At 43.6% G+C, this 21,526-nt stretch overlaps 1 protein-coding gene across 2 annotated transcripts in view; it reads left to right on the top strand.

Annotated features, from left to right (window-relative positions):
* Positions 1–1,602: 1,602 nt before the first annotated feature.
* LOC135881406 (hexokinase-1) overlaps positions 1,603–21,526 on the top strand; it is a 74,742-nt gene continuing 54,818 nt past the window's right edge. For both annotated transcript variants that reach the window (XM_065408059.1, XM_065408057.1), the window contains exon 1: positions 1,603–1,972. In XM_065408059.1, the coding sequence (XP_065264131.1) occupies positions 1,910–1,972 (63 nt within the window). In that variant the 5' untranslated portion in view covers positions 1,603–1,909. The remainder of the gene's footprint in view (positions 1,973–21,526) is intronic.

The raw sequence follows: 21,526 nt of genomic DNA, 5'->3' as shown, positions 1-21,526 counted from the left end.
AACTCCCTCTTACATCAAACTCTTATGCTGGTTGCTTGCTTCTCTCTACCTTAGAGTTGGCTGTGTTTTGAAAATAAAGTTATTGTAGACATGCAAATGTCATCTTTTAAATTCTTCTAGAAATTGTATTGCAGTGTTCTCCATTTTATTGGGAATAACCTGAGGACATAAGCCATCTTTATATCTGATTTTTGTTGGTTACATTAGCTGGCCTGCTCTGTGCTATTTATAAATACTATCTGAACAAATACCCAAAATAATCTTTGACAAATGATTTCTGACTAGAGGCTAGAAGGCTGCACTCATTAGGCGCTAGCAGACAGTGTGAGGTTTTAGTTACATGTTTCACAGTATCAGCTAGATTTTTAACACTGCTAGTTCGGACAAAGACTGTAATTATTCTTCTCCTTGATTGTAAAATGTGTCCAGCATAAGAAGGTAGCTGCCCTCTGAATTGAATACAAGGCCTTGATAAATGAGGGAGCAAAGGAATGTGGTTTAGCAACTATTCAGAATTAGCCAAATGACTTGCAGGAGCTATCAAGTGTGACTAACTATGGTTGCAAACCTGCCAAGATTCATTCACTGGCTAGGAAGAATACTTCTTTTGGAGTAATTTTCATGCAGTTTCTAATATACTTCACTTTTGTGATGATGGTTTTGTAGTGTGAAATATTTTCAGTAATATTTTTATTTTGAATGGTTTATGTATTTATTTCTTTTCTGTAATTATTTACATGGCTGCAGGAAGACAGCCCTGAAATTGAGAGCTGGAGTGTGATGCTTAGGGACCCCACAGGAAGGTAAACATCCATGTTAGGGACTTTACTGCTATTTGATTACACTTGTATCATACTAATCCCATTTAATATCTCCCAACACACCCAGCAGCCCTAATCCTATAGTGAGGGCACGTGATCACCACGGCCCATACAAAGTAGCATATGGCCTAGCAGTGATGCAAATGATTCCCTACGTCCAGGCCGAGAGACAGGGGGAGGGGATGCTGCAGCGTCAGCGGGTCACGTGCCAGTGAGTGGCGCAGCCTGTGCGAGCCGTGAAGGAGGCGGCGTGGGGCGTTAGCGGGGCTGCAGTTTTCTTTTCCGCTGACTGCAAAAGACAAGCCCCCTCCCCCCCGCACTGAGCCCCATGTACCTGCGTTTGCAACGTGCCCTGGGTGAAGCAGGCGTGTGAAAACATTAGCCCTGTAAACACTCCACGGAGATGCTGAACAATCGGCTCTTTCTGGGGTTTAAGCATCCCTGTAACCCGAACGCTAATACTGTGTGTGTGTGTGTGTGTCCCTAAACCCTTCCCGTCAGTCCCGGTTACTTATGTGCGAGGAATGCCGGGAACCGCTCGATCTTCAAGTGCAGGAATTCCTTTGGCGCTGCGTGCTCTCGCTCTCCCTGCCGTGCCCTTTGCAGGAAGTGATGGCAGCGGGCTCGGTAATTCTGGCTGGATCTCCTCTTACTACCAAACAAACGGGTTTCCAGCGCACTTGAAATAAGTAATGTACGTGGGGAACGTGCAGTGATGTATCATTTTGGGGGCGATGGAAAACCCACCTTCTTTTTCTGCACACCGACTGTCCATCACGGTGCCTAGGAGACTGTTTGTTTCTTCCCTAATGCTGCAGAGCCCTCCTGTAACAGCCAATCCCAGCGCAGGAAGTGGGCAGGTTTTACTCTGTCATTATCCCCTGTATGGAAAAAGCCTCTGCATCTTTTTTTGCTTGGTGGGGGGAGAGGAGGAAGAAGCAGCCTTCCTGCAGTTTAGAAGCTTTTCGTGCAAGGAAGAAAAAAAAAAAAGACAGAGCCTTTAAATCGTTCCTGTGAGAGTTGTGTTTGTGTCCTGACTGCTCTGGTGTTCAGCAAAACCCCTTAATTATTTTACTTAATCAGACAGGATGATAGCTGCCCAGCTTCTGGCCTATTTCTTCACCGAATTGAAGGATGATCAGGTCAAAAAGGTAAGTCAGAAACCGAATATTTGCACCCCAATGGCCAATTTATTTTTCATAAAGATGTCTTTGTGTTGTCAGTGTCCGACGTGTGCTTCCAGTTGATGAAAATATTTGTTAGAAAAGCTGAACGTAGCAAAATCGGAAATATTTGCTCTAATAAAATGAATTATCTTGTCTAGTGCATGTGGGGTGCTTTAGAAAAGCAGTGGAGCCTTGAGTTTGTAAAATTTGAAGGGTATAACCCCTGAAAAGCTGAGTAATATGCTGCAGTGTCCTTGAAAGAAGGATGTAGATGTCATTTCTCCACTGAGTCCCTCCAGGGCCTTTGTAGAATAGACTAAAATACACGAATACAGTCAGTCAGTCTGTCTCATAATATGTAACTGAATGAACGGCAAATATGTTTTATTACACTGGGAATTCAAGGCCCAAGCCAATTATTATTTAAAAATTAAGTTATCTTAACTGTAATTTATTTATTTTTAAAGTAGAGTCCTAACCAAAAAATCTGCTTATTTCTTGCTGTTAATTAAAGTAATCTTTTTAGCTAGCAATTGAGTGAAAGAACTGAGTTGAATGTAACATTTAAAATGTAGTCTGATAATTTATTCACAAATTTGAAGCAATTTATTTATATTCTTATTAAAGTGACAAATAGGGGAAACTAGTGTGACCCCTAAGGTTATTTTACACAGTTATGCTGTGTCCTCATGTCTCGTAGGTGGTCCCTTATTGAGATGGGCCTCTATATAGAGATGAAATATTCTGTTTTTAGTATCATCAGAATAATGTCCTTAGGCCTCTTACGGGAGGAGGCCCAACATTTCATTATACTAGGTGTAGCGCCACTGTGGGTGTAGGCTATAAAAACAGAGATTGCAGAAATATTAAAGAAAAAATATAAAAGTTTCCTTATGCTGCAGAATTTGTAATGACTGTAAGGTATTTTAACTACATTTGATGTAGTTTTGTTGTCAGTGTGCTATTGCAGCAGCATTTAAAAACAAAAAGAGCTCTAATTATCAGGAAGTCATTTCCACATCAGGAAGTCACTTCCAGTACATCACTTCAATATGTTTCTTTTTATTTCTTGCTCTTTGTAAACAACAGCATATATAGCAGCGATCACTCCTTTTTTATTAGTGCTTGCACAGACATGTCTTACAAGAATGTGAGTTAAAAATAAATTCAAGTCACAAACAATTTTGGATTTTATGTTGTTGTGACTTATGAATGTATGGGGCAACAGTAATATTTTTATAGTGAATTGACAGAGGCTGGACGTTGTGTTAAAAAGCATGATTTTTAAGCAGTTAAGGGGAAATATTGTTGTGTGCCAGTTAGTTGCATGGTGTTGCTGTTTAACAGCATAGTACAAAATGGGTGTGGAGTTCTGTGTAAATAGATTGTAAAACAGTATTACCTTATTTCTGAGTACTACTAGTTGCCTGGGCGTGGTGGTTTAACATGAAAAGGAAAAGCACGGTAGTTTAGTTGAATAGTTAGCAATGCTGGAGATTTTGGTACTAGGCCAAAAAAAAAAGTTTGACTTTCTGAAGAAGCTCAGTGGCTTTTCACAAACAGGTGCCATAACCTGGAAGATTCTGCTGACCCTTTCTGTGCCACATTTGTCCATATTATGTGGATTTGAGGGGAGAAGGAGAGAGGAATATTATTAAAGGTGCATGTAAGATTTTTGTAAAACTCTGAATAATGTGGCCGTGTCCTTTTCTGTTAATGTTACAAATGTGCATTTTTGTAGTAATATCTGAGCTTGTCTGCCTAGACTAGGGAAATTTGCACCTGTGTGACTAGATTGATGTTGCTACATTGGTGTAAATGTTCAGCCTAGATGCACTGCATTTGTGCAACTAGCCAAGATGAGTCACATTGGTGCATACCACATCTTACACTGGTGTATCACATCCATGCTGGGGTTTTCTCCTGTGTAGTTACGTCAGGGCACTGGTAACTACACTAGTGAGCAAAAAACAAAACCCTCAAAAAGCTATTCCCCCTCTCCCCACAATAAAATCAAATAAAAAAACCACCAACAAAAACTCCAAACTTGGACAGAAAACCCAGTTAGACGGGGCCTAAGAATGTGCTTTATTTTTAAAAGTTGCTTCTTGCAGCTTTAGGCCTCTTGTTTATTCCATTGGGTTTTCCCTATCAAAAATCCCTGTAGGAGGTGGAGGATTAGGAATAACTGTTTAGTCTGGAGGAAGATCCTAAAGCTGCCTTCTCACTGAATTTTTCTATTACCTGAATCTGTGCAACATGTATATTTGTTTTCTTGAAACACTTTTACATGCCACTTACTGCTCCAGATTTATAAGCCTGTGTAAAGCATAATCTGTTTTATTGTTGTTATATTTAACAATCCAAAATAAACAAAAAATCATAATCACAGCGGAGGTGGTTCATACACAAGATGTCACAAGCTTTACATTTACTTCATCTGAAATGCTTGTTATGATGCATGCTGATATAGGGGAAGTTCTATGGTGTTGTCTCACAGATATTGTTATAAAAATATAGGCAGTGTGTTTGTAAATTTTGTTACAGTGAGAAACATAATTTTATTTGACTGTACTAGAAACCATTGTGATGGGGTATTTTAGAAATGTAGATAGCTATTGTATAAATTAAAATCCCATTTAGATTGCACACAAATCTAAGCATATAAGTAAAATATTTCTATATGTGCACCCTAATCAGAATCTATTGATATTGAAGCTAAGAACAACCCCCCCTTCCTCCCGGCCTCCTTTACAAAAATAATGATAAATTAATAAAAAATCAGTGTAGGAAGGTTTATGAGGGGGCTGGTTGGATCAGAATTCTAGTCCTGGTCTGACCCTCAAAATACTGGAAGGTGACCCATGTTGACCCATGATAGTGGTACAAATGTACTTATCCTCAGTATATTGCACAGAAGAATACTTGTCTTCAGTTCTCATTTTCAGTTCCCTCCTAGCTGTGCTTCCTCCTCCTCAAAAGGGGGAGGTCTCTTTTATTCCACTACAGACTGATTTGTTTCCACCCCTCACTGACCACCCCTCTATTACTTGCCTCCCCTATAACTTCGTACTGCTCCACATCCATATAGTTCTAACCCTGAATGCAGGCCTGAACTGTTAATCTTAGTCTCCCTTGCACTGGTTCTTGGCCTGAGGTTTAGGTGACAGCTGGTAGTGCAGGTGGTGAGTCACACTGAGAATGCCACCATAGGGCATGGGGGATAAGGAAGGATTATCAGCAAAGAAGAGACAAGGTAAGCTGGAACTTGTTCAGCCTGAGTCCCACATTGCTCTGTATCCCAGTGACTAGAAATTTTCCCTCCTCCACAGAATCTTTGTGGTCACGTAATACAGGCAGTACTCTAGTGTCATTCACCTGGTAGTTAACCAGTTTCCTCAGAGTCAGTAACTTTAAGGATCTGTACTATAGCAGTTACCTTCTGTCAAGGCTGCTTCCCCACTTTGAACTTTAGGGTACAAATGTGGGGGCCTGCATGAAAACTTCTAAGCTTAACTACCAGCTTAGATCTGGTCCGCTGCCACCATCCCAAAGCTAATTCCCTTCCCTGGGTAGCCTTGAGAGACCTTCACCAATTCCCTGGTGAATACAGATCCAACCCCCTTGGATCTTAAAACAAGGAAAAATCAATCAGGTTCTTAAAAAGAAGGCTTTTAATTAAAGAAAAAGGTAAAAATCATCTCTGTAAAATCAGGATGGAAAATAACTTTACAGGGTAATCAAACTTAAAGAGCTCCGAGGACCCTCCTCTAGCCTCAGGTTCAAAGTACAGCAAACAGAGATAAGCACTCTAGTAAAAGGTACATTTACAAGTTGAGAAAACAAAGATAAACTAACACGCCTTGCCTGGCTGTTTACTTACAAGTTTGAAATATGAGAGACTTGTTCAGAAAGATTTGGAGAACCTGGATTGATGTCTGGTCCCTCTCAGTCCCAAGAGCGAACGACCTCCCAAACAAAGAGCACAAACAAAAGCCTTCCCCCCCCCCGATTTGAAAGTATCTTGTCCCCTTATTGGTCCTTTGGGTCAGGTGTCAGCCAGGTTACCTGAGCTTCTTAACCCTTTACAGGGAAAAGGATTTTGGAGTCTCTGGCCAGGAGGGATTTTATAGTACTGTACACAGGAGAGCTGTTACCCTTCCCCTTTATAGTTATGACACGCCCCCCAAATCACAGATAGTGTTGGACAGCCGGTTCCACACTGGCTGTGATTTCTTCCTGGAGCTCTAGGAGAAAACAGAGTTAATAAGACACATGCACCTTTAGACATACTACTGATTATATAAAAACTAACAATATGTTCCACATTCCAAGAACAATTTTTAACCAGTTGATTCTGGGAAACTTTCCCAGGAGAGTGCATCCACTTTGTTAGAAGCCCCTGAAATGTGTTGTATTTCAAAATCTTGGAGAGCTAAACTCCACCGAAGAAGTTTTTTGTTATTCCCCTTGGCGGTATGAAGCCACTGTAGCGCAGCATGGTCTGTTTGTAGTTGGAAACGCCGTCCCCAAACATATGGGCGTAGCTTTTCCAGCGCGTACACAATGGCGTAGCATTCCTTTTCGCTGATTGACCAGTGGCTTTCCCTCTCAGACAGTTTCTTGCTGAGAAACACGACAGGATGGAATTCTTGATCCGGTCCTTCCTGCATTAAAACTGCTCCTACGCCTCGCTCGGACGCATCTGTGGTTACTAGGAACGGTTTGTCAAAGTCTGGGGCCCTTAGCACAGGGTCAGACATGAGTGTCGCCTTAAGCTGGTGAAAGGCCTTTTGACACTCATCAGTCCACTGAACTGCATTTGGCTGTTTCTTTCTGGTTAGGTCTGTCAGCGGGGCGGCGATTTGGCTGTAGTGTGGTACAAATCGCCTATAATATCCGGCCAAGCCTAAGAAGGATTGGATCTGTTTCTTTGACTTTGGAACTGGCCACTTTTGGATAGCATCCACTTTGGCCTGTAGGGGATTTATAGTTCCTTGACTCACCTGGTGCCCCAGGTAAGTCACTCTGTTTTGGCCTATTTGACACTTTTTAGCCTTAACAGTTAGTCCTGCCTGTCGGATGCGCTCGAAGACTTTTTCCAGGTGCTCCAGGTGTTCTGTCCATGAATCAGAAAAAATGGCCACATCATCGAGGTAGGCAACTGCAGATTCTCCCAATCCCGCTAGGAGACCATCTACAAGTCTTTGGAAGGTGGCGGGTGCATTTCGCAACCCGAAAGGGAGTACATTGAATTCATACACCCCTGCCTGGGTGACGAAGGCTGACCTTTCCTTAGCGGGTTCATCTAGTGGTACTTGCCAGTACCCTTTGGTTAAGTCTAAAGTAGAGATGAATTGGGCATGTCCCAATTTCTCCAATAGCTCATCTGTGCGTGGCATTGGATAGTTGTCAGGACGAGTTACAGCATTTAGCTTACGGTAGTCCACGCAAAAGCGTATTTCCCCATCTGGTTTGGGAACTAGAACCACTGGAGATGCCCATGCACTGTTAGAGGGGCGGATTATACCCATCTGTAGCATGTCCTGGATCTCCCTTTGTATAGCAGTTTGGGCATGAGGTGACTCCCGGTAGGGTGGGGTTCTAATTGGGTGAGCATTACCTGTGTCAATGGAGTGGTGTGCCCGTTCGGTCCGTCCTGGAGTGGCTGAGAAAATTGGTGCAAAGCTTGTGCACAGCTCCTTGATCTGCTGTCGCTGCAGACGTCCAAGGGTCGCGGAGAGGTTCACCTCTTCCACGCCACCATCACTTTTTCCTTCATAGTAGACACCTTCAGGCCACTCCGCGTCATCTGTTTCCTGGGCTGTAAACTGGCAAACGTTTAATTCTCTGGAATAAAAGGGCTTAAGAGAATTAACATGGTATACCTTAGGCTTTATGTTGGAGGTGGGGAGGCTATGAGATAGTTAACAGCTCCTAGGCGCTCCTGGACCGTGAATGGTCCTTCCCACGACGCTTCCATTTTATGGGCCTGGAGCGCCTTTAAGACCATGACTTGGTCTCCTACTTTGAAGGACCGTTCTCTGGAATGTTTATCATACCAGGCCTTTTGCTCTTCCTGAGCATCCTTTAGGTTTTCTTTAGCAAGGGCTAAAGAGTGTCGGAGGGTGCTTTGTAGGTTGCTTACAAAGTCTAGAATGTTAGTTCCTGGAGAAGGCATAAACCCCTCCCATTGCTGCTTCACCAACTGTAATGGCCCCTTAACCTCGCGGCCATACACAAGTTCAAATGGTGAAAACCCTAAACTGGGATGTGGTACAGCCCTGTAGGCAAAAAGCAACTGCTGCAACACTAGGTCCCAATCATTGGAGTGTTCATTTACAAATTTACATATCATGGCCCCCAAAGTTCCATTAAACCTCTCCACCAGGCCATTGGTTTGATGGTGATAAGGGGTGGCAACCAAGTGATTCACCCCATGAGCTTCCCGCAGGTTTTTCATGGTCCCTGCCAGGAAATTAGTTCCCGAATCTGTAAGGATGTCGGAGAGCCACCCTACCCTGGCAAAAATGTCTGCTAATGCCTGGCACACACTTTTAGCCCTGGTGTTGCTTAAGGGTACTGCTTCCGGCCATCGGGTAGCAAAATCCATGAAAGTCAGTATGTACTGCTTTCCTCTGGGTGTCTTCTTTGGGAAAGGACCCAGAATATCCACAGCTACTCGCTGAAATGGGACCTCAATTATGGGTAGTGGCTGGAGAGGGGCTTTAACCTGGTCTTGGGGCTTTCCCACTCGTTGGCACACCTCACAAGACCGGACATAATTAGCCACGTCCTTGCCCATTCCCTCCCAGTGGAAGGACTTCCCCAACCGGTCTTTGGTTCTGTTCACCCCAGAATGGCCACTGGGATGATCATGGGCTAAGCTCAAGAGCTTTACCCGATACTTAGTGGGAACTACCAACTGTCTTTGAGGATGCCAGTCTTCCTGGTGCCCACCAGAAAGAGTCTCCTTGTATAAAAGTCCTTGTTCTACAACAAACCGGGATCGGTTAGAAGAGCTGAGAGGCGGTGGGGTGCTCCGTGCCGCCGCCCAAGCTTTCTGAAGGCTGTCATCTGCTTCCTGCTCGGCCTGGAACTGTTCCCTTGATGCTGGAGACATCAGTTCCTCCTTGGACTGTGGACTGGGGCTTGGTCCCTCTGGAAGCGATGCAGGTGCTGGGGCTGTTTCCATTGACTGTGAACCGCTGTCCGCTGGTGCACTATGTGGTATTTCAGGCTCTGGCTGAGCCTCTTGGGTAGGGTTATCTGCTGCTTCCGCCAGTTCAGGCTCGCTGGTGCCCTCTGGCGTTGGAGTTGTAGACGGGTTTGCAAGCGCTGGACTCAGTGCTGGCAATGGTTCTGTTGCTGGTTGCGTTGCCAGTTCCGGTTCTGGGACTGGCTTTGGCTGGGTCTCTGGGATTGGATCCACTACGGCTGTTGCAGTCGTTGGCAGGGGATCCGGTTCCACCACCTTTGTTTGGGTCTCTGGTAACACAGACGGGGCCCTGGTGGACGGCTCAGGAACAGGGATGGGGGTGAAAGCTTGCTTAGCCTGGCTGCGGGTGACTATTCCCACCCTCTTGGCTAGCTTCACATGGTTGGCCAAGTCTTCCCCCAGCAGCATGGGGATGGGATAATTGTCATAGACTGCAAAAGTCCACATTCCTGACCAGCCCTTGTACTGGACATGCAACTTGGCTGTAGGCAAGGTTACAGACTGTGACACGAAGGGTTGAATTGTCACTGTAGCCTCCGGGTTGATGAGTTTGGGGTCCACTAGGGATTGGTGGATAGTTGACACTTGTGCCCCAGTGTCCCTCCAAGCGATAATCTTCTTTCCGCCCACTCTCAAGGTTTCCCTTCGCTCCAAGGGTATGAGAGAGGCATCTGGGTCTGGGGATCTTTGGTGTGATTGTGGTGTAATGAACTGTAATCGGTTGGGGTTCTTGGGGCAGTGAGCCTTTATATGTCCCAGTTCATTACATTTAAAACATCGCCCTGCTAAGGTATCACCGGGGCGATGTTGGTTGGTGGAGACTGGTGTGGTGGGGTGAGAAGGCGTCTGGGGTTTCCCTTGGGATGTGGGTGGGGCCTTGGGTTGTCCCCGGTGGTAAGGTTTTGTTTCGGCTTGCCCCTTCTGATTTTCGCTCCAACTGCTACTAGTTTTTTTCTTTTCTGCCACCTCCACCCATTTGGCTCCAATCTTCCCCGCCTCGGTTACAGTTTTGGGCTTCCTATCTAGGATGTACCTTTCTATTTCCTCAGGAACACCCTCTAAAAACTGCTCCATTTTTACTAGGGAAACCAGATCTTCCAGAGATTTAACATTTGCTCCTGATATCAGGCATCACAATTTTTGTCAATGTGGTAGGCATGTCGGGTAAATGACACGTCTGGTTTCCACCTTAGGGCTCTGAACCGCCGACGGGCATGCTCGGGTGTTAGCCCCGTTCTGAGTCTGGCCTTGTTTTTAAAAAGTTCATAACTGTTCATGTGTTCCTTAGGCATTTCAGCCGCCACCTCTGCTAAGGGTCCACTGAGCTCTACCATGTACTGGTCTGTAGTGATGCTGTATCCAAGGCAGGCCCTTTCAAAATTTTCGAAGAAGGCCTCAGTATCATCGCCTGCCTTGTAGGTGGGGAATTTTCTGGGATGGGAAGTGGTACCTGGAGAGGGGTTGTTAGGGTTGGCTGTTGTATCCGGCCTAGCCCGTGCTAATTCCAGTTCATGCTTCATCTCTTTTTTTTCTCAGCTCCATCTCTTTTTCTTTCAGCTCCATAGCTCTCTTGTGGGCCTCCTCTTTGGCTTTCTCTTCAGCTTCTTGCTCGAGTTTTTTTAATTGAATCAGTCTCTGATGTTTTTTTTCATTTTCTTCTGCTTCTAGTCTGGCCAGTTCTATTTTGTTAGCTACTTCTTTGGTAGTCATTTTCCTGTTTTCTTGTGCTGGGCCACACCCCTCTGCAGTTGACTGAAACTGGGATGCACTCAGCTCAGGCTGCTGCTGAGGTAACAGAGACTTTCTAACTAGCTATTCCCGAGGAGGTAGAAAGAAAAAAAACCAATTCAGCTTGTAAATTCCTTTTACCAGTTGTTTGCTCATTGATTGAACCCTTCTCTTAACAAAGACCCTTGTTAAAAAAAACTTAACACCTCTGCCTTCAGGCAAGGAGAGATAAGATATGCATCTACCTTCAGCTCTGCTTTCCAAGCAGCTAGAAAGGAGGGGGGAAAAAAAATCTTACTGGCTTTTGGTTTAAAATGATCCCACCGCTCTGCCACCATGTCAAGGCTGCTTCCCCACTTTGAACTTTAGGGTACAAATGTGGGGGCCTGCATGAAAACTTCTAAGCTTAACTACCAGCTTAGATCTGGTCCGCTGCCACCATCCCAAAGCTAATTCCCTTCCCTTGAGAGACCTTCACCAATTCCCTGGTGAATACAGATCCAAACCCCTTGGATCTTAAAACAAGGAGAAATTAACCATCCCCCCTCCTTTCTCCCACCAACTCCTGGTGAATACAGATCCAACCCCCTTGGATCTTAAAACAAGGAGAAATTAACCATCCCCCCTCCTTCCTCCCACCAACTCCTGGTGAATACAGATCCAACCCCCTTGGATCTAAAAACAAGGAAAAATCAATCAGGTTCTTAAAAAGAAGGCTTTTAATTAAAGAAAAAGGTAAAATCATCTCTGTAAAATCAGGATGGAAAATAACTTTACAGGGTAATCAAACTTAAAGAGCTCAGAGGACCCCCCTCTAGCCTCAGGTTCAAAGTACAGCAAACAGAGATAAACACTCTAGTAAAAGGTACATTTACAAGTTGAGAAAACAAAGATAAACTAACACGCCTTGCCTGGCTGTTTACTTACAAGTTTGAAATATGAGAGACTTGTTCAGAAAGATGTGGAGAACCTGGATTGATGTCTGGTCCCTCTCAGTCCCAAGAGCGAACAACCTCCCAAACAAAGAGCACAAACAAAAGCCTTCCCCCCCCCCGATTTGAAAGTATCTTGTCCCCTTATTGGTCCTTTGGGTCAGGTGTCAGCCAGGTTACCTGAGCTTCTTAACCCTTTACAGGGAAAAGGATTTTGGAGTCTCTGGCCAGGAGGGATTTTATAGTACTGTACACAGGAGAGCTGTTACCCTTCCCTTTATAGTTATGACACCTTTGCATAGTGCGATTCATTGTGGCTAGATATAGTATGGAGATGATATGGTTCTGAGACATGTGGAGTACCTAGGTATAATGAGTTAAGAATACTGCCTCCAGCTTAACTTGAATATAGATATAAAATTTGTTTTTCTTTGTTTATGACAGGCCCTTGAAGGAGATATCCACTAATTTTGGTTAGTACAGTGTCTGGAAAATTTTAAAGGCAGGAATCACCATGATGTGGAAAGAAGATAGTGTGTGTTTCATGGGCAGAAATAGTATGTTATATGTGAACAAAATTTGTGGGGCTGTAATATATGAAAAAGGAGCCCCTTCCATATAAAATCATGTGTCAATATATGATCTCATGCAAGTCCAATATGTAAACCAAGCTAAAAGTATACAGTAGCATTAATAGGTATATAAGATGCATATAGTTTTGTTCCATGTGGGATAAACTGTGAAATGAATTTGAAAACTCACTTTTTCCTTATAATTGGTATTGACGAGCCTTTTGCTGATAGCAGCTCTGGTGGCAGTTCTAGGGCAAAATTTGAGGATACGTATGGCAAGTTTGTCTCTGTGCACATATGCTGATTAAGACCTGATCCTGCAAAGAATTAAGCATAAAAGGTTCAGAAAAGGGCAACAAAAATGATTAGGGGTATAGAACAGTTTCTGTATGAGGAGAGATTAATAAGACTGGGACTTTTCAGCTTGGAAAAGAGGTGACTAAGGGGGGATATGATAGAGGTCTATAAAATCATGAGTGGTAGAGAGAAAGTAAACAAGGAAGTATTATTTATTCCTGCTCATAATACAAGAACGAGGAGCCACCAAATGAAATTAATAGGTTTAAAACAAACACAAGAAAGTATTTTTTTATGCAGCGCAGCCTCTGGAACTCCTTGCCAGAGGGTGTTGTGAAGGCCAATACTATAACAGGGTTCAAAAGGGAGCTAGATAGATTCATGGACGATAGGTCCATCAATGGCTATTAGCCAGGATGGGCAGGAATGGTGTCCCTAGCCTCTGTTTGCCAGAAGCTGGGATTGGGTGACAGGGCATGGATCACTTGATGATAACCTGTCTGTTCATTCCCTTTGGGGCACCTGTTATTCGCCATTGTCAGAGGACAGGATACTGGGCTTGATGGACCCTTGGTCTGACCCAGTATAGCCATTCTTAGGTTCTTATGTTCTTATGTACTGTGAGAGCAGGGGGGTGAAGTAATATATTTTATTGGACCACATTCTGTTGATGACAGTGTGGAGAGAGTGTCACTCGAAAGCATCTCTCTTTCACCAACAGAAGGCAGTCCAATTAGGGTTGCCAGACGTCCGGTTTTCGACTGGAATGCCTGGTCAAAAAGGGACCCTGGCGGCTCCGGTCAGCACCGCTGACCAGGCTGTTAAAAGTCCAGTCGGTAGCACAGCCCGGCTAATGCAGGCTCCCTGCCTTCCCTGGCTGTGCACAGCTCCCGGAAGCGGCGACATGTCCCTGAAGCCCCCAGGCACAGGGGCCAGGGAGGCTCTGCGCGCTGGCCCCACCCCGAGTGCCGGCTCTGAAGCTCCCATTGGCCAGGAACTGTGGCCAGTGGGAGCTGTGGGGGCGGCGCCAGTGGGTGTGGGCAGCGCGCACTGTGCAGAGCCGCCTGCCCGCGTCTCTGCCTAGGGGCCGGACATGCCGGCCACTTTTGGGAGCAGCGCGGAGCCAGGGCAGGCAGGAAGCCTGCCTTAGTGCTGCTGCGCTGCCGACCGGGAGCTGCCTGAAGTAAGCGCTGCCCAGCTGGAGCCCTCACCTCCTACCCCAACCCAGTGAAGTGGGTGAGGGAAAACGAGCGATAGAGGGAGAGGGGCTGGAGTGAGTGGGGGCGGGGCCTCAGAGACTGGGCAGGGTAGGGGCGGAGCCTTGGGGAAGGGGCGGGGCAGGTCTGTTCGGTTTTGTGCAATTAGAAAGTTGGCAACCCTAAGTCCAATAAAAGATATTACCTCATCCATCTTGTCTCTGTAATATCCTGGGGCCACAACAACACTGCAAACAACTTTATGTGATCATTCTCATTGACTTTAGTGTAACAGCTCACAGTACATAAAGTTGAGCAGGTGTATAAGTCTTTGCAGGATCAGGGCCTGGTCTTCAAAAGGCTGAGTACTTCTGTTTTTTATTAGCTTACCAGTGCATTTGTAAATCTATGTGTGAAGTTTAAGATTTTGCCAATTTTCTATTTTTACTCATTGGGTGCCTGACAAAATCTCAAAATAGATAATGAAATAAAAAAGAAAAAATTCTGGAAAGCATTTTGTTTCTTAAAAATGCAGGCAATGTGATGTAAATGGCAATAGTTTGGCTATAATAAAATTAATAGAATTAACTACCCGGAATCACTGCTGTATAGGAGTTACAAACTGAAGCAATATGTAATTGAAAAGGGAAAAGTCTTGCAATGTTTAAACTATTTTTATTAATGCATTTTTTACTCCTGATGAATATTCCTCACATTTAAATGAGCATGCTGCATGAACAACTGTATGGTAGGAGTATATGCATAAGTTAATGACTTCCCTATAAGGACTGTGTGACTAAAATAGGCGCTAATGATTTTTGGAAATCTTTATAAGAAGGAGGCCTCTCTCTCTCCGTGGGTATGCATGAGACTTCCATTGGTGTCAATGCAAACTAGACATGCATCTAAGGGCAGTTATTGGTCCTTAGTAGCTGAGTAGGTGTTTACGTAGAAATGTGAGCACATACTGTACAATTAGTTATATTTATCTACAAATCCACTGCATGATTCCTGCAGTTCTTGGAATTCAAGAAGTCTTTTCTAATGTATGAAAATGAATCCGCATTACATGTTTTAGTCAAGAAAAATTACATGTGTACTATTTTGTTTATAGCACTCTCCATTTAAAAAAATAGTTAATATAATTTTAAAATCAAATGGAAACTATTAAGCCTTTTGTAGGGCTCCATGCTTCCACTATCATGAATTATGGCATTTCTCAGGACGTGCCAGCTGTTGGTAAAGGGACAAATTCTGCTGTTTTGCATCAGTGCAGCCATTCACTTCAAAACTTCAGATGTACTCTGCTAAACCTTTGGAAGGCTACTTCCCTTCCCTTCTATATAAGTTTCTCAGGACCATCTCCCAATGTGCCCAGGCAGCAGCCAGATCTTCACAGAACGTCTTCCCTGCTTGAAATCTGGATAAGCTCCACTGGTGCAAGTACGGGCTTTGCCTGTCTGCACTAGGGATTGTGCCAGGCAGCTGCACCAATGGGTGTGTAATCTGGGCAAATCCTCTTTCAAGTATTGTATGTTGGGCAATAATGAGAAGATGCCGCGCTTGTAAAACTAAACAGGCTCTTTAATGAGAGAACTGTTTACAGAGATGCTGCAGCTTCAGTTAGCTGTCAAGCCATGTGCATACAGACTGACTTGCCGATGCCTCCTCCAAACTCTTCTGCAATCTGAGCTCAAGGCTGGTCTTCAGTGTTTTGCAACTCAGGGCGGAAAACGTTTTTGGTGTTTCCCCCAACAGCTGAGCTACAAAACCCAAAAAGCCAACAAAAAACTCTCAGCCCAAACAAACCAAAATCAGACCAGCACCTCCCCAGGTGTTCATTTGGCGCCACCCTTAATGTTTGTCTCTGCAACTGGCCCTGCCTGTGCTCCTGCCTCCTAATTCCACACAGGTTGCTTCATCGCCAGTCTAGAGAAGGTCTAAATAGTTTCCAGATGAGCTCTGGTTGGGAACACCTTATTAAACCTCCTATTCAGTAAAGTGTCACTTTCCTAATTGTGGCCTCTCAGAAAACATTTTCCAAAGTGTCCCTTAACTGGATATTGTGCATGAGCTATATTTGATACTTAACCAGAAAAAGGAGAGTGTGTATTATTTGTAGTGATTTTTCTTGTAGTTCCTGCTTAATTAGTAGCTCCGTAAGGGGAATGAATTCAAGAAAGCAGTGCCCATCTCCTTCCCCTCCCGCCACACCCTTATACTTGGTAGAAGGACTGTAATCGTTTTCCTTCAACAAAGAGAGCTGGCTGGTTTGTTAGAAGTGGAATGCATTGGAGCGATCTGTTTTGAAGTGAGATTTTCCATGGATCTCAGTGTGCATCTCTGTGTACCCCCAAGATCCCTACCCTAATTGTGTAACTGCAGGAAAAGTTGCCATTGGTTTTTCAGAATGAGAAAAAGATACACCTTTTACTGTACATGGTGTTTGTTTAGCTTTATGTACATTGTCCCAGAGGTGGTCAGCTCAGGCTAGTTTGGTCTTGATTTCCTTTCTTCGAACACCCTCACTAAAGTTCATGCAAACAGTATCGGTGGATCACTTCTTTAGCCTTCAACACATTATTGTAAATGGGAGGCAGGAGGTGGAGTGTCTACCGAGTTTATTTTAGATGCATGACAAGATATTATAAAGCATCTAACAGCCAATTAGATCATTACATGAGCAAGGAGATTATGGACAGTCAAGATTCAGAATGACAGTGCAGCCTTAATTAGTGTCCCCCTCCCATTTTAAAAAGACAGTACATCAGACCTCTTGCATATGGCTGAGTGCTGGAGACAGATGCCTTCTGTTTATTCCCAGAAAACCTGTGGCATGGGTAGCAGCAGTGCAGGGCTCCTCACCCTTTCACCATTATGCCTCAGCTGTTCTGGAGAGACAGCCTTGCGCAGTCTCCAGAATCATTGAGTTCTTGGTCTGTTTATTGAAACTGCCCACGAGAGCACCATCTGTGGTGGTTTCTGTGATGAGGATACTCCTCCACTAGGAGCGGGACTGAGCACCAACTCATTCCAACGTTCTGAACGTGAGATTGTAACAGCATCCACCCACTACTGATCTGGGCTGGATTCAGACAGATGATTTCAAGATCAGATGGCTAGAGTTTAGGTAGAACCCTGGATAAATTAATATAATTGCCATTTATGGGCTAGTGTATGATATTATTTCTTGTAATTGCTGTGTCTAATTTTTTTTCCAATTTATTTTTGGATAACTTTCCACTTTTCTTCTGATAAGCTTCATATTAAATGCTTTACAACATATTCAAGGATTGATAATAAAAAAGGTTCAACCTAACTTTGACGCAGAGGGATTAGGATGCAGCCCTATCAATTTAAGATGAGACCAAGTGAGATCTGACAAGCTAAATATGGTTAGACCTGCTCAGTGCAAGAGAAATGTAAGGTGTTGCAGGAAGTGTTTTTGGTGGTTCAGTAGTTCAGAGCACTGGTACATGAATGCTTGGTCATTATGTTAGGGTGCCTTGTTCTGTCACATGTGCCATCTGTAGTTGAGATGTCAAACTGAGATTTTGATCACTTGTGATTGAAATACTTTTTGCAAGAGTAATTGCATTGGGACTGGTTTCCTGGCCAAATTACATTTTGGGCCCTAATTACATTCTGACTAGCTATATTCTCCTTAAGTTGGAGAATAGTAGAGTATTCTTCATCACTTCCTGCCTTAAACTGTTGTTTAGTGTGTGGGTATCTGTTCATATGTATATATGATGTGTGAGAGTACATTATGGTGCTGGTGTGGTAATCAAAGTCGTGTTTTTGAACGATAGATATTAATATTACCTAATTATATACAAGATTAAAAGAGAGGGTCTTGACAAAGGAACCTCATGTATCTGACATGTGTTTGCCACTGCAGGCACATTGATTGTCAGGTACATGGGTTGCATTTTAATGCTCTGGACCATATAGTAAGCTGTTCTTAGTACAGCGAGTAAAAGAGGCCATGTGATGTGGAAAGTGTTGCTTCAGGCTGATGAATTTCTAGGCCAATATTTACAAGCCAGACAGTAAACTCGGCTAGACTAGAAGCTGATGGTAAACAGGAATGGGACACAGATGTCTTTTAACCAGATCTCTGAAGGTTGAATTGTTTCTCTGAAGCATCACTGCTGCTGTTATCCTCTTTGAAGATGAAGAGGATTTGTGTAATATTGTGAACAAAACAGTGCTGGGCATCAGGGGAAGCTGGAACTCTTGCCTCTTTCCAGTGGTATAATTTCCTATTTCTAACTATCTAGGGTTGTGAAACAATGAACTGTAAAACTGACATTTTTGTGTACCGAAAAGCTGGCAATGACCCTGGGCTGAGTTACCCCCGGCCTTGGGCTGGGGTAATTTTAGAGGGGTGTGTGGGGATGTGGCTCTTTGAAGTTGCTCAGGGGTTAGAATGCTCGAATAAATTCTGGAGACGTGGATTAGTGAGCAAGGGCAGATGAGTCAGTCAGAGGGTGCGTGATAAACTTGATCATATTGCCTCCACATATTAGATGTGTTCTTATGCTTTTATATAATATACAATAAATGTGTTTATAAATCATTTTTGGATCCTTTGTGATGAAAGGCACTAAATATGAGAGGATAATATATACAGGAAATAAATCCCCCCATCCACTGAGATGAGAATAGATGTTAAAAAGGGAGACTTTTATCCTAAACTTTCAGTTCATCAACAGTCCAAAGAGTTAAATAACTTGGGAATGAGCTTTCCTTGCCTCTTCAGATTAATCCAGGTGGTTTCATTAATAATTACAGATGTTTCTGTTGCTGTTTGGCAATGCCAGCTCGTAGCTGTGTGCAGTTGTGGCCAAGAAGTTTTGTAACCCTGAGTCTTGCAGGGTGGATGAAGCTTAGCCAGACTGACTCCTTTGTGGTTCCCATAGAAGTCTGAATGTGTTGCTCTTTGATGCTACACACATTTTGTCTTGGGATCACATGGCAAATGCTGACAGTTTGTCTAGCTGTCTGGGTTGCTGTTGTCTCCTGACATCTCTTGCTCTGGGGAATGTTTGTACAAATAATATCTTTGGCATACCAGACGGGAGCAGAAGCCCATATAGTGCTGCATGCTGGACAGTGGACTCAATCCTTCCAGCAGTTGTGTGTGCAGCTGTCGTAGACTGAGGGCAAAATTGGGTCTATTATGTTGAAATGCTAGTATTCCTTATTGTGTGGATATGCAAAAATTGTGACTCTGTCTCTGTCAAAGTTATCACTGCCTTGAATGCTACTGTAGTTTACTGCACTACTTCATTTTTTCTTGGGAGAGAATCAGAGAAATGAGGACTCTGCTCACTGGATATTTTGTAATCAAATAAGCTATTGAATAGTTCTTTTGATTATTTTCTTGCTCAGCTGAATAAATATTGTAATAGTTGAATTGTAAAAGAATTAATTTGAAGCCTGTTGGGGATTTATTTCATGTCTGTGGGGCAGGTGCTTTTGTGATGGAGGGAAAAGATTTTAAAAAGAAGCAGCAAAGCAGAGAGAGTTATTCATTACCATTTCTGTGCAGAATAATTTAAAACACTGATATCTGTATTCAGAGAAGTGCATACCTGAATCTAGAAATGATCCAAATCTGGAATCTTGAATTCAAATCTCTGTACCTCTTTGGTATTGGGTTTGTTTCCATGGTTCTAAATGTGTCCCAGTGGTTTTGGTTCCATTCTGGATTCAAAACCAGACTGGACATATACTATGGTTATAGTTTGGATGTGATAAGTGATCTTGCAAGATTTTCTCCATGTTGTTTTTGTGAATGTTAACGAAATCAGTAATGATCTGTTTGAGCCTTCTAACCTTGTTAAGAGCCTGCTGTAGACAACCCTGCTACGTCAGGTCAACTTTCTGCAAAATGTGTATAATAGAGTCTACGGTCCTGTGGCTTCTGGGTAGATACTCTGGTGAATTGGAGAGTAGTGTATTCCGTACCCTTGATTCATTCTGAGCTATGCTCCACAAAATTATGAAGAATTCAGATTCCAAAGGTTTTTGGAACTGCTGCTACTACATAATGTATTTAAATGCCTTTGTGATACTCGCCTCTGGGAACCCAGATCTGCAAGCCACTGTGTTACCTCACTACCTTAATAAGAGCGCTTTGCTGGAGACAGACCAGTCTGTCTGCCTCACCAACAAATACCTTGAGACTCTGCCAGTCCTAATTGTGCCTTTCATAAGTGAGCCCCAATTCCTGAGTTTTCCAGGGATGTCTCTCTGCTGTGTCCACTCCATCTCACTGAGCACTCACAGAAATTGTTTGCTACCTCCAAAGAGCCAGAGCACACACCAGTCTGTTAGTTTGGCTGAAATCCCTGCACTGGGCTGGCTTTGTAATAAAACAAGAATAAGCTTATTAATAAAGAAACAGATTTAAGTGATACCAAGGAAGAATTAAGAAGATAGGAAAGGATTACAAACAATACAAAAATAACACACTTTCTGGTGCCTACAACTTAATTTTAGCAAGCTATGTCTTTGCCTAAAATGATTTCTCACTTGCATCAAGCTACCGGCATCTCTAGCCCTCCAGGCAAGAGGATCTAGTGTTCACAGAATCAGAGGGTGCTGCCTCCTTTCCCCCCCCCCGCAGGTGCTGGATAACTCGAATGTCTTTTCGCTCCCCTTATATTTCCCAAAATCCATTGTCTTTGTCTCAAGAGCCAGGAAAACCTCCTGAAAATTCAGAATCTGGTGTCTCTCCTCCCCCCCCTCCCCCGTGCTCATCAAGCTGTTTGCTCTGTTGCTTGTTAGCTTGATTGCTTTGTTTACCTTATGTGTAATTTTACTTGTCCTTAGCTTGTAGTCAAGCCATGCAGACAAATAAATCCGCATTCCCTGGTCTAAGGTCGGCTCGTTTATCCACTGCCTCTAAAACATATTTTAAGAATTTATTTCCAGTACACATACATAATTCTTTATACACAACCCATACATACATCAGGCAATGAAATTCATGACCAGCATGTCACCAGTTCTTATATGACACCTTACAAGGCACTAAATCAACTGTATGTTGCCAGTGGGCATAAAAGGTGCTCTTAGGCTTTATCTACACTGGAACCTGAACTTTTGTCGTTCAGGGGTGTGAAAAAAACACATCCCACTTGAACGACAAAAGTTTTACCGACGAAAAGTGCCAGTGTGAACAGCGCTTTGTCGGCAGGAGAGCTCTCAAAGCTACCGCCGCTCATTGGGGGTGGAAGTTTCTTGTCAAACAGCGGCTACACTGCGCACCTTTTAGCAGCATGGCTGTAGCAGCACAGCTGTGTTGCTAAACGGTGCGTAGTGTAGACATAGCCTCAGGGTCACAGCCTCCTATCCAAGGATTTCAAAGTATTTTCCACACATTAATTCTCTTTTTCACAGGTCTTTCTCCTTTGGTCCCCATTGTTTACCCAGCCCAGTATTTATGGGGCCTAAATTGCAGTGAAACCTTTTCATAATGAAATTAGAGCCTCTTTGCTGTAAACTACTCCTTGTCCTTAAGCTAGGCTAATGGTGATGATAAACAAGTCCCATGCTTCAGGGCATAAGCTGATTACCTTCAG

The sequence above is a fragment of the Emys orbicularis genome, chromosome 7 (assembly GCF_028017835.1).
Source record: "Emys orbicularis isolate rEmyOrb1 chromosome 7, rEmyOrb1.hap1, whole genome shotgun sequence".
NCBI classification, from domain to species: domain Eukaryota; kingdom Metazoa; phylum Chordata; order Testudines; family Emydidae; genus Emys; species Emys orbicularis.
This window is presented reverse-complemented; position numbering and strand designations above follow the sequence as displayed.